The sequence below is a fragment of the Podospora pseudoanserina genome, chromosome 2 (genome assembly GCF_035222485.1).
Source record: "Podospora pseudoanserina strain CBS 124.78 chromosome 2, whole genome shotgun sequence".
NCBI classification, from domain to species: domain Eukaryota; kingdom Fungi; phylum Ascomycota; class Sordariomycetes; order Sordariales; family Podosporaceae; genus Podospora; species Podospora pseudoanserina.
The window spans coordinates 111,896-124,103 of NC_085921.1; the positions used below are offsets into that span (position 1 = coordinate 111,896).

Consider the following 12,208-nt stretch of genomic DNA (forward strand, 5'->3'; position numbering starts at 1 on the left):
CCTCATCAGTTCTATGAAATCTCATTCAAGTTAATAATTATCTTTTTCCCCCCCGCCAGGCTAGCCCTACCACTGCTGGTGGGCCTCCTTGGTCTCCTTCCTGGTCAAACCTTACCAGGTTTGACCAACCAACACTTAAGTTATCTTTAAAAGAAAACCTGTAGAATTTGCTTGGCGGCCCCAAGCTTGCACTCCCGAAACAATTTCCGCTTGCTACATTACCTATCGAGTAAAATGCACATCGCTGACGAGAATTGGCAGGCTCCTCCCCAATTCAGCCGAGCGATGTTGCTCCGGCTCCTGTAGCACTGGCATTCGATGGATTCAGCCGGCTCAAATGATAACGACTTTCACTTGGCTCACGACCCTCTCTCGTTAAAATAACTCGCACCAAAACAGGCATAATCATCATGGCTTGCCCGTAAGTTATGTATACAGTTCATGCGCCGACTCTACAATGTCCAGTAGCTAACCACTGGAATCTCTAGCACCCACATCCTCGTTACAGGCGCCACCGGCTTCATCGGCGCGCATGTTGTGGACATGCTGCTTTCCCGTGGCTTTAGGGTAAGGTAACTACTCGGTCCAAAGCCAAAGGCGAGGCCATGTTGGCAGCTCGTCCTCGAGCCACCCAGGCATCTCGTCTTGACTGTGTCGTCATTGACGACTTTTTAGGGCCAGAGCTGGACCTTGCTTCAACGTTGAAAGGTGGCATTGATGCCATCGTTCATGTGGCCTCCCCTTTCACATACGACACTCAAAATAACGAGGCAGAGCTGATACTACCTGCCATCAACGGGGTCAAGGCTGTCTTGTCTGCGGCCGCGGAAGCACAAACGGTGAAACGGGTGGTGATCACATCAAGCTTCGCTGCAGTACTTGATGTTGAGAGGGCGCGGAAGGCGTCTCAGTACTTTACCTACACGGCGGACGACTGGAACCCCCTTACGTACGATGAAGCGGCCGATCCAAAGACAAGCGCGGTGGTGGCATATCGATGGAGCAAGAAGTTTGCCGAACTGGCGGCGTGGGAATTTGTGAATAATTTCGAGTGTCGTGGGGGTGGGTTGAGTTTTGACTTGGTCACCTTGTGTCCCCCCATGACGTTTGGGCCTGTGGTTCATCCCGTGGTTGGTGGGCCTTTGGGGCTAAATGATAGCAACAGCCAGCTGTGGAAGGTTGCGATTGCGAGCCAGCAAGGAAATGAGCTTCCTGTCGCGAGAGTACCATTCTGGGTTGATGTAAGGGATCTGGCGCAGGCGCACGTCGAAGCACTTCTTCGGCCAGAAGCAGGGGGCAAACGGTACCTGGTTTCTTCCCAGGAGAGATTAACGTATGAAATGGCAGCCGAGATCATCGAGCACGAGTTTCCCAATTTTGTGAGACCAGAGGGGGCGCCAGTGGTGGAGAGGCAGGTGGTCAACGAGAGCCACAGTATTGATGGCGAGACAGCGGCGAGGGAGCTGGGCATCTCATATCGCGCTTGTCAAGAGACAGTGGTGGACTTAATGAGGCAGGTTGGTGCAATGTAGGCAGGAGCAAACCACCCGCTGGCAATGCGACCCCTGCTCAGTACCCCACTCACGGGAATGGACATGACCTCATCGATCCCAGAGCACATGAAACCCGCAACCAAATCGTATTTTCTGGCTGCATCGCTGCGGCATCGCTGATCACCCGTGATACAGATGGACTTTTTCCATGTCCACTTAGTGTACAATAACCCACCTCTCTGTCTTCTTCACACCACCGCCATCCGAAGTGAGCAGCTGGTAGTACACCGCGCTGCTGAACTGATCGACACTGGCCATGACGCCTACAGTGCTACCGCTACGTCGGGCCCTCGAGATTCCACACTATTCATTGGACACGGTGCCGGCAGCTGGTATTTTAGCCAGGCGGAGCCACCTGGTCGGAAGCTTTGTGTTGTTGTGCAACTGATCTTGCTCGCGTCGTTTCATGCCACCCTACCTTTGTCCACCAAGTTTGCCGCAGGCCATTGTCCCCTCAACGTGTCATTCACTCTGCTTCACACCTCGACCCGGCTATCTGCCCATACCACCGGCACTGTTCACCACCATGGCCCGCAAAGCTGGATCCGTGTGCAAACAGGTGTCTAACCCCGAGTCTCCCATCCGCCCCCAGGTACTTCTTCGCCGCTCGAACCGCAATCTCGCCCAAAGCCAAAAGATGACAGACGAGGAGGATGAGTCCCGCGAGATTCAGGGAAAGATACTGGGCATCAGGAAGGGGGCCGACTCGGGGAATGCCACAGAGGCCACAGCTGAGGATGTTCAGTCTTCGGGCAAAGAAGGGCTCAGGTTTGCCATTGAAGGTCTGGCTCGGATGGAGCGCCGGCTGCAGCGGGCTACAAAGCGGCAGAAATTGAAGGTGGAAGAAACACATCTCACTGAGACGCTCGACGAGGACGAGTACAAGCCGCCGGACGAGGTCACCACTGCTGGCTGGAAGCAGCGACATCAGAACCCTGGTGTGTCGAAGCAACCAGACCGTCAGGACCGGGCTCAAAGAGGTATGTTTGGCGGCGAGGGCCTTGATCTGAAAGACGAAGCACCAGTGGCTACTGAAGAGGCACTCGACACGGTCAAACGAGGAGCCGCACGACCTCCTCCCGTCAACAGTCACTATCTTCCGCTGCCTTGGAGAGGCCGGCTCGGCTATGTTAGCAGTCCTATAGTGGTCACCTGAGGCAAAGAATGGCATTGGATCTAATGGTATCATTAGGCATGTCTCAACACCTACCTGCGAACCGCCAAGCCGCCAGTCTTCAGTTCCCGCACATGTCGCATGGCGTCCATCATCGACCACCGGTATCCGCTCGCCGACCCGGACCAACCCGAGCATGCAACCAAGAACAGGCCGGACAAGTCCAAGGCGGTCGATCATGAACTGGGGGTCCGCTTTGTGCAGAATCTTGGGCTTCAGAATGCAGCCGATATCGTCAAAATGATACGGTGGAACGACAAGTACGGCATCAAGTTTATGCGCCTCAGCTCCGAGATGTTTCCCTTTGCCAGTCATGCTGAACACGGGTACAAACTGGCACCCTTTGCATCAGACATTCTGGCCGAGGTAGGGAGAGTGGCTGCCGAGCTCGGCCACCGTCTCACGACACATCCCGGCCAGGTATGATCCCTTGCGCAAGAAGCACTGTGGCCTCGATGTCGTTGCTGACAAGGACTCTTGTGCTTTTAGTTTACCCAGCTCGGATCTCCCCGCAAGGAAGTCATCGAGGCTTCCGTTCGAGACCTTGCGTATCACGATGAGATGCTATCCCTCCTGCGGCTACCGGGGCAGCAAGATCGCGATGCCGTCATGATCCTTCACATGGGTGGGGTTTATGGAGACAAGGCCGCGACTCTGGATCGATTCCGTGCCAACTATGCCGAGCTCTCCCCATCGATCAAGAATCGGTTAGTTCTTGAGAATGACGACGTTTCTTGGAGTGTTCATGACCTGCTGCCTGTCTGCGAAGAACTCAACATTCCACTCGTACTCGATTACCACCACCACAACATCATCTTCGACCCTTCAAAGTGCCGAGAGGGGACGCTGGACATCTCGCAGCCAGAAATCATGGAACGGATCACAGCAACCTGGCGGCGCAAGGGAATCACGCAAAAGATGCACTACAGCGAGCCATGTCCGGGCGCCGTTACACCACGGGACAGGCGCAAGCACAGCCCACGAGTCATGACGCTGCCGCCCTGTCCGCCGGATATGGACCTCATGATTGAAGCCAAGGATAAGGAGCAGGCCGTCTTTGAACTGATGCGTACCTTCAAGCTCCCAGGGTTTGAAAAGGTCAATGACATGGTTCCGCATGAGAGGTTTGACGAGCCAAGACCTGTCCCACGAGTCGCGTCGGCAACAAAGAGTAAGAAGTCCAAAACAGGAGCCAACGTCAGGCGGAAGCGAGCGGTCGATGAAGAGGAGCCAGCCGAAGCAGACGACACGGCCGTCGCCGAATCAGATGCCATCAAGACAGAGGCGGCTCAGGTCTCTGAAGTTACGGTCACGGTGCTGGAGTTTGGGATGGGTGGTCCCGATAATCGGGTTTACTGGCCACCAGGCATGGAGGAGTGGTTGAAGCCGAGGAAGAGACAATCCAACAAAAGCACCAAATCAGGCAAACGGGATTTGGAGGAAGATGACGAAGACACAGGAGAAAATATGGAAGAAGCCGAAGGGATCTAGAGAGATGTCATGGCCTAGTAATGAAACACTACCTCATCTTCAAGAATTGATTCTTATTTACCGTAAAACCGACAAGGTCTTCTCCCAATGCTGCTTCTATATACATGCAAGATGTCCCTTTGTTTTCCCGCTGCGCCGCCCAAAATGATGCAATGGCAAGCCCCAAAAAGAAGAAGAGAAAAAGAAAAAGGCAACAGAACCCCTTTCCTAAAGGGCCTTGAGTGCAGAACTCCAGATGCCCTGCTCTGGTTGGTGTCCTGAAGGTGGCTCAGTCTGATAACTCCTTCCCCTCGTTTGTCGACTGGGCAATGATTCCTGGACAAGCCCCAGCGACGGATCTTGGTGGATGAGGCGCTGGAGATGGGATTTCCCGGGGTAGAGAGATGCTGAAGGACGTGTGCAAGCCTGCTTGTTACTGAGAAACAAGGGCACAGGGTAAAAAGAGAAAAAAAAGTATAGAAAGGGTGGTGGTGAGGTGATTAAGACTGGATAAGTGGCAAAGGAAGCAGGCCAAAAAATGATGAAACGTAGCGAGCGTGGGCAACCGAGTGCGTCCAGAGATATAGCGTGTCGAACTGCAGCGCAGGACAAGGCACCCCAGAGACTCAGGCAGAGCTTGAAACCTGCGTCGAGGCCTGGGCAACCTCTCCCCTCAACTCTCTGCACCGGGGATTGGAGCAGGTGCCGCAGAACAAGGTGCTTTTGCCGTAAGCCTTGATGGTGTCGCAGGAGCAGGTGATCGACTTGGAGATCAAGGTCGTCGAGCAGGCGTAGGATATCGAAGTGCCGCACATTTTCTTCTCGTGATTCTCTTTGCTACTGTGGTGGAGGGATGACGGTTGCTAACGTCGTCTTGTCGACATCCGGAACGGGTGGTGGTGATGGCCGGCCCTTGATCCGAAATCTGTTCTGTGCTTGAAGGTACTGCAAGTGAGCTGGCCGGGATCACGTCCTTGATGCTGCTTGCTGAAGCCAATGTGCAATGAGGACCCAAACCTGCCCTCTCTCAGGTTGCCAATAGGTCGGGAAGCTGTTTTGACGGCGACGTCGCGAGGTTCGACTGGCTGCAAGACGGTGTTAGCGCACGCGCTTCTCTGCGTCTGTCGTGGTGTAAAGGGGAGAGAGAGATGCCCACTTACTACTGAAGATGGTCCAGAGGGGAGGTGGCAAAGGGGCATACAGATTCTAGACTTGCTTGGCTCTGCAAGGGGTGGTTGTTGATCACTGATCACTCTCCACAAATCGAGGAACTGATGGTTTCGAGAAGAGCTTGTTCTTGTGCGGTTGGAGGCCTGGGGCGTGACTCTATTTGAAGATATAAACTTGTTCGAACGTCCGGAAGTCCGTGTGTTCCAGAAATATAGCGCGCTCAGAACATGAGCATGTGGAAGCCAAAAAGAGAGCAGCGGGAAGAGCGCTGTCTCTAGACCGGAGCTTGCCGGACTGGAAAAATGGTGTGGTGTTGTGGCTGCGCCGACTCGCACATGGAGGAGCTGGAAGGGTAAGGGGAACGAGAGTTGCAGGTGCTGAGAGATCTGAAACTTTGGACAGGTGAGGGTCTTTTCAGCCAGGATATTAAACACTTTGAAAAGACTCGACGATGGGCCTGCCCAACCACACCCACTTCTTCCCGAGCGAGACGCAGTGCGTGCCCATTGCCCCCATGTCATGTCCCATCCCATCCATGCCCTGGCAGCATGATGAAATGGATGGGCGGGGTTCTGGGCCCCCAAAGAATCCGACGTCATCGGTCCACCGCTAAATTTGAGGGTCGTGAGCTTTCTTCTCGGGCTCCACCGAGTTTCCGTCCGCTGACATGCACCACCACTGGGCTACGACATCCGCCAGTGACATGTCACCCCAGACAGATGCGAACCGACAACAAGCTTTCTACGGGCTGAGGGCCGACTCGGACATCTCACCGCAAGTGTGCATGTAGCGCAGCGTTTGTCGAGATGCGTCGAGATGGGCTGCGTTTAACAAAGCTGGCGCGGTGCCTGGGCAAAAACCGTTAGTGTCACTCTTCCCCAGACGGGGCCACCTCCCCCATCCTCCCGCGCGCAGTGGCTGAAACAAGCTGAGGGGCCAAACCGGATTTCAAGTCCCTTTCATCTGTAAGTCAACAAAAATATCTTTTTATCTCACACGGCACTCCTCTTTGCAGTCATTGGGGTCCATTCTGGTCGCCGACTCCTTTTTGTGCAGCAAACTCAGCCTAGCACATACATACACATGCTGCCCAATTATGTAATACATGGGTGGGGTCTCGAGCCTTCATTCCTCTGTCCAGTGGGTTGCCAACGCCCTCACAGGCCCGGTCCGTCTGTCATATGTCAATGTCATTGTGACATCAGGTAACCAAGATATCTACCCCAATTGCATCTGGTGTTTACTTACAACGTGCTCTCTCTTGAAGAGTGCACATGGTTGTATGCTCACCAGCATTTCATCAGGGCGCCGCGATCTCCCTGGTCTAGAACTTACGTACATTGCCGAGGATCAGTACATGCTTAAACTCTTGGTGAACAGGGGTTGCCAAAAGCTTTCTCTGGTGGAGACTGTAGATGTAACCTTATCGACGCGACTGCGGGATGCCTCAAAGAAACTTTGAAGAGTCCTGTAACTCAAGGTGTGGTAATCTGCAATAATGCAAGAGATACGAAGGACCACGTCCGATATTCCAGCGAGGCCTAGGCCTTTGTCATATACTGACATCGGCACTCGACAAACCTCGAGGCTCCCAGCACACCTCCAGTCAACATATACCTCCCACCTCCGATCGAGCTCACGAACGTCGTGGGATGGCCTCGAACTGAGCCACCCTCTTCCTATCCCCCGTCTTAGATCGGCATCACCAAGACCAGCACGCCGCCTAGGAAGACCTCATTCCATAGCCTATCTTCCAGACAACCATATCTTGAACGTTGACAGATGGAGCTACGATAGGGTGCGCATGCCATCTGCACCCTCTTCAACGGAGCCTCCAGAGTCTGAGCCCCTTCCACGGCCATGCAGTCCACCGACAACTCGCCGGTCTCCTCCCCCTTCCCCTTCATCACTTTCAAGCCGGCCAATATCGGTGCACTTTGTAAACGCCTTTGGCGGGCCAGACGATCCAATATTGCCGTTGTCATCAACGCCTTATCATGCAGCTGGAACGGGAGCGAGCACTCCCACACTCTCGGTCACCCACCCTGATGGATCAACCGAACCTTGTTCTTTGATGCTTCCCAGCCCTCTCCATCAAGTCCAGCAGGAGCAACCCGCTCTCTATTCAGCAGCCGAGACAGAGCCTTGCTCAAATCTGAAACATGATGTTCACACGGCCCCAAGCACAAATAAACCCCCATCGCCACTAGGTGAAACAGCAGAAGGGGACACGGCCAAAAGCAGGACTGGGAGACAGAGGGGAATGTCGGTGGACAGCATCATGAACACGCCTGGCTGCTGCGGTCTATGCGAGAGACGTACAGCCAAATTGATAGGCGGGAAGATTACGGCTTGGGTGATGGGAACATTGATCCCAGTTACCTTTGGAGTCATGACAGGGATCTTGTCCAAAATGTTCCACTGATCAATGTCCATCTCTGGGGCTAATCATCGTCTGGGGGGGCAGCTCGGACATCTCGTCGAGGTTGTGACCCCAGAGAGCTGTCATCGGGCATTCTTGAAATAGAGCTAAGGTGTGTCCTGCTAATCTGGGTAGTAACGTTCACAGTGATGCAAAGATCACACCGGTAAAGTTGGTTTTTGGGAACTAGAATAGATATCTTTTGTTGGTTGTTAGATAATCATATGTCCCTTATAATGTCACTATCCCGGCTCGCTCTCGTCAACGCCAAGCTACGACAGGTGTCCACACCTGCTTCATATCTTCCGTAGTATAGTGGTCAGTATGTGAGCTTGTCAATATCCACCTGGATAGAAAACAACGCTCGAGACCCGGGTTCAATTCCCGGCGGGAGAGATTGTGACCATTCATTTTCACTTTTTGGGTAGTCCTTCGCTCTTGTTGGCCCTGTTACGTGCTGTTCTCATAATCCTCACATAATCATCTAGCTATCGTGCATATATCTTTTTGTAATGAATTATTTGCTTACTCCTAGCGGCGATAAACGTCTGTGGTCTATGCAACATGGTGCTAAGGTCGGGTTAGAAATGGAAAGTACATATCTGTAAGGCTGGAGCTATGATAGTAGCTGAGGGTGAGAGATATCAGTTCTTACCTGATGGCGGATGCTTGTCGTCCATCAATTCGGGCTTGGTCTAAAACACTACCTTATGTTCCATCCAAAGTCTGTGTCTAGCTAGATGACCAAAGAATTACTGGGTATCCATTGACCCCCTAAGCAATAGCAACGACGAGACGTACCAGCACAAGCACACTGGCCACCCATCCACATGCAAACAGCATTTGTAATCTTCTGGCATCATCGGATGATATATAAACCAGGAGTATTTCACAAAACAACGTTCCAATCCAACATTGTTCGCTCTCAGGACGCAGTCAGTAGATGTTCCCGTTGAAAATCTGACACCAGGCTACTGTCTTGTCTCGTTGTTGGGACGTTAAGTGGGCTGAGCTACATTTATTTTCCTCTAGGACTATATAATGAATTACCTTTGAAAGTCACAGCTAGACTGGTCTCGGTTCGCCTGTCACCCGCATCGATGGAGTCTTTTCTCTGTACCTCTGGGGTCTCGTGGGACAGCAAGAACAGATTCAGGGTAAGGTGAACATAGTTCAGTTAGGTTTAGACGAAATAACGAAGAAACAGCACAACGCCTCATTAGTTTACTGTTTCCTTTGCCGTAATCTTGCTTCGGCGTGGCCCGAAAAGCGAATGGGTGTCGAGTTGACATGTGCTGACCTGTAAGGACAGAATGTAATAAAAGCTCACTCGCACGATGTATGAGGTATCATACGAAATCTGGGTCAATAGTTGAAAATGAATAAATTACCTGTACCGATACCATAAAGTAGCTAGTTTACCCATCCCACCATCCAACTATACATAACACCAAACATCCATCCATCATACCTTGCCCAAAGTCAACAAAAGTTCCGCCCGCCCAGGTAGACCCCAACACCAAGAAAATACCAGATCCATTTCCACAAACGCCAACTTGGTTGTGTCTGGAACAATGTGCCCGTGCGTCCTTCCCAAGCCAGTCTAACAAGCCACGGGACAGATGACGGGAGCCGGACCAAGCCTCCTTTCCAGCCAGCCGAAAATAGACTCCTAAAACAGCAGCATTCCCATTCCTTTGTGCCAACCTAGCCATCAGAGCAGAATCTCCCAGCTCTCGGACCGAGGCGTTGGAAAACGCAAAACATCAAAGCGACTCCACAAAGAGACAAAACAACAAACGCAGCACCAAACGCATGTCCCGAAAAACACCTTCTGCGATATCAAGAGCAAAGAAAGTGACAGAAAAAGAAAAGCGCACTGGACTCTCTAGGCCACACACTCAACTTCGACTACTCGATTTTCATGGCTCTCGTCAGCCATGGGCAGAGGAGAAGCAGGAGCATCACCTTCTTCTTTGGCTGAGGTGCTCTCCCACAGCTCAAAGCTCTCCCCCGTTCCCTCCATAGGCCCCAGCACCGCCGCTTTGAGGGAAGTTCCGTCGCTGTTGCCCATGATGTCGTCGACGTTTATAGACTCCACATCGGCAATTGTCGTCCGTTTCTGCCGCTGCTCTCCGCCATACGATTGTTGCTCGCCCTGTTCTGGCAGGACGTGGTGCTGGTGCTGGTGCTGGTGCTGGTACTGATCGTTGTCCCCAACGACCGTCTCAGCTTCTTCTTCATCCCAGGGGACGAGCACCACGCTGTCCTTGGTGCATCCTTCGGCGTAGTAGTCGGCGGCATTCATTTCAACAAGAGCACCCCTCTGCTTCTCAATGATCATGTCATCGACGTCGCCCACTCTGGCGGCCTGTCGAGCAGAGGTCTGGGAGATATCGTCGGCAGGGGGAATGTTCTCCTTGTCTCTGCCCTCGGCTCGGTCGCGACTCTGGCGTCGCTCAGACTCCTCGTCGCTGCTAATGTCAAGGGTGCAGGTGCCGTGCTGAAGAAGGTTCGTCATCTCTTGTTCCGGCGTGTCTTCGTGGATGTCAAAGAACCAGGAGGATTGCATGCCGCCCGTGGACAGCAGGAAGGAGTCCGAAGAGGCAGGGGCAGCAGCGGGGACGGGCGCGGCAGAGGTCCGCAGAGAGCCAGAGTAGGCTGGGATGGAGCCCTTGAGGGCGGCATCGAGCGAAAAGGGAACTGAGGAGCCGGCGCCGAGGCCAAAGGATGGGGGATCAATCCGCTGCGTATGGCGGCGCTTAGAGAGAATGCCAATCCGCTTGGGGCCGCGGGTTGGGGAACGGCCAGCTGGGGCGGTTAGGGGACTGGGCGTGCCGGTAGTGCTGAGACGGGAAGCTGGTGATTTTGGCTGAAGAAAGGTGCGCGGCTTGGAGGAAGAGGAAAGCTTGCTTGGGGGAAGACTGGCAGCGCCGTGGGGGTTGGGGGTGGAAGCCGCCTTGGTCATGACAAAATTGGAAGGCTTGAATAAGGGCTTCACGAACCCAGTTCCATCAGCGCCGGCTCCCTTTGACCGCTTGGAGAAGAGCACTGGGTCGACATTTTCAGAGTCGTCGGCGTCCACCACCTCGGAAGCCTTGCGCTTAGCTGGGGAGTTGGAGAGGGCTGTTACGGTCAGTATGAAGCCTAGGGCATGCAGGACAGAAGCAGCAGCATACCATTCTGTCGGTTCTTGAGGCTCGTCAGTGTCTTTAACCGCGTGTGGTCAAGAGGAGCAAACGGCTGACGGCTAACAGTCGCCATGGTGGGATTGTCGTAGCACACCACCCGAGAAGGAGGGAAATGGGTGACGCTGTGTTGTGCTGCGCTGGCTAGTGTGTCCAAGCCTAATCGAATGCCCGACTCGATCAAGGCGATCAATCGTTGGTGAACCCAGGCAGGGGCAACAGAAGCCAACAAATGCTCAGGATTTGCTTGTTTGCTTCTCTGCTCAGCGTTCCTTCTGAAATTTGACCTGTCCTGCTGTCGTGACAAAAGAACAGGAAATGCAGAGCGAAGGGGACAGGAGGGAAAGAGAGGCGACACGGGCGGGGCGGGCGAGCGAGCGAGGGCTGCGCACTATTCTTATTGCGCAAGCTGGTCTGGTGGGAGATGGCCAGACGCGATAGTATGCTGGATAGACGGATGGATGGGCTGGCCGGGCAAAAGCGGTCGCTCTTGTTCCGGTTTGTCTGGCTGTTTGACGTTGGGGTGCGAGAAGCGACTGGCAGCGAGGTGACCCAGACAGATGCCGGATATATGAGGTTGGGTGAGATGTCAGAGGAAGCGCTGGCAGATTACCTAGAGCTGCTGCTGTGGCAGGACAGGTTGGACAAGGGGGACCAAACTGAGAGATGTCGGCCAAGAGAGAGAGATGGGAACTGAAGAGGGGAGAAAGGGAAGCTGTAGCCCAACGGCGATGGACAAGCTGGGAGGACGAGGTAAGGTAGGTAGGTAAGGTAGGTGGGTAGCTGCCCTGGAAGTGGTGGTGGAGGGCGGCGGGCGGCCTTGAGTGGTGGGAGGAGGGCACCTCAGCGCGAGGGAGGACCTGGATCGAAGTGAGGTGGTACTCGAGGTACTGCTAGAGGTACTCCTGTAGGTACTTCGTCGGGTGCTGGTGATACCGTACTGTGCTGTGGGCGAACAGAGAAAAACTCTACGCGTAGCGGCCGTGCCGTTGGGTGGCTCTAATTGGACTCTGGAGCGCAAGGGAGAGCGCTGTCCACGGGAACAAAGTTGCCCACAAGTGCTTGCAGGAGCGTGCATGGGCGACAAGGCCTGCCATTGGACAGCGGCTCTTCAGCGGACGCGGTGTACACAATGCGCCAATCCACAAACGAATTAACGCGTCTTGGACTGCCCACTCCCTGTCCAGCAAGTACAGGATCCGCGTCGCATCTTAAAGAGGCCGTGCCGATT

General features: G+C 53.8%; 4 protein-coding genes and 1 non-coding gene across 5 annotated transcripts; 3 read left to right on the forward strand and 2 right to left on the reverse strand.

Annotated features, from left to right (window-relative positions):
- Window positions 1-194: 194 nt before the first annotated feature.
- Window positions 195-1,532, forward strand: QC764_000950 (uncharacterized protein; the record flags this gene model as incomplete). Its single annotated transcript, XM_062939859.1, is given in 3 exon segments — window positions 195-421; window positions 489-567; window positions 573-1,532. Coding segments are annotated over 3 exon segments (1,050 nt in total). The 5' UTR covers window positions 195-410.
- A 517-nt stretch (window positions 1,533-2,049) lies between these two features.
- On the forward strand, window positions 2,050-4,218 carry MUS18 (UV-damage endonuclease; the record flags this gene model as incomplete). Its single annotated transcript, XM_062939861.1, has 3 exons — window positions 2,050-2,682; window positions 2,746-3,147; window positions 3,217-4,218. The coding sequence occupies exons 1-3, from the start codon at window positions 2,080-2,082 to the stop codon at window positions 4,216-4,218; spliced, it is 2,007 nt and encodes a 668-aa protein (XP_062802392.1). The 5' UTR covers window positions 2,050-2,079.
- Window positions 4,219-4,823: 605 nt separating this feature from the next.
- Window positions 4,824-6,365, reverse strand: QC764_000970 (uncharacterized protein; the record flags this gene model as incomplete). Its single annotated transcript, XM_062939862.1, has 5 exons — window positions 6,310-6,365; window positions 5,358-6,215; window positions 5,215-5,282; window positions 5,066-5,122; window positions 4,824-5,037 (listed from the first exon to the last, which is right to left on the reverse strand). The coding sequence occupies exons 2-5, from the start codon at window positions 5,964-5,966 to the stop codon at window positions 4,824-4,826; spliced, it is 948 nt and encodes a 315-aa protein (XP_062802393.1). The 5' UTR covers window positions 5,967-6,215; window positions 6,310-6,365.
- A 1,725-nt stretch (window positions 6,366-8,090) lies between these two features.
- On the forward strand, window positions 8,091-8,185 carry QC764_0029480. The gene has a single exon. It is a non-coding gene; the product is annotated as a tRNA-Asp (tRNA).
- A 949-nt stretch (window positions 8,186-9,134) lies between these two features.
- QC764_0029490 (uncharacterized protein) lies at window positions 9,135-12,093 on the reverse strand. The gene is made up of 2 exons (XM_062940166.1): window positions 10,969-12,093; window positions 9,135-10,915 (listed from the first exon to the last, which is right to left on the reverse strand). The coding sequence occupies exons 1-2, from the start codon at window positions 11,051-11,053 to the stop codon at window positions 9,678-9,680; spliced, it is 1,323 nt and encodes a 440-aa protein (XP_062802394.1). The 5' UTR covers window positions 11,054-12,093; the 3' UTR covers window positions 9,135-9,677.
- Between the last annotated feature and the right edge of the window lie 115 nt (window positions 12,094-12,208).

Coding starts and splice junctions, on each gene's coding strand:
- QC764_0029490 (XM_062940166.1), bottom strand. CDS start 11,053: ATGGCGACTGTTAGCCGTCAGCCGTTTGCTCCTCTTGACCACACGCGG. Junction 10,916..10,968: donor CCTCAAGAACCGACAGAATG/GTATGCTGCTGC, acceptor TGACCGTAACAG/CCCTCTCCAACTCCCCAGCT.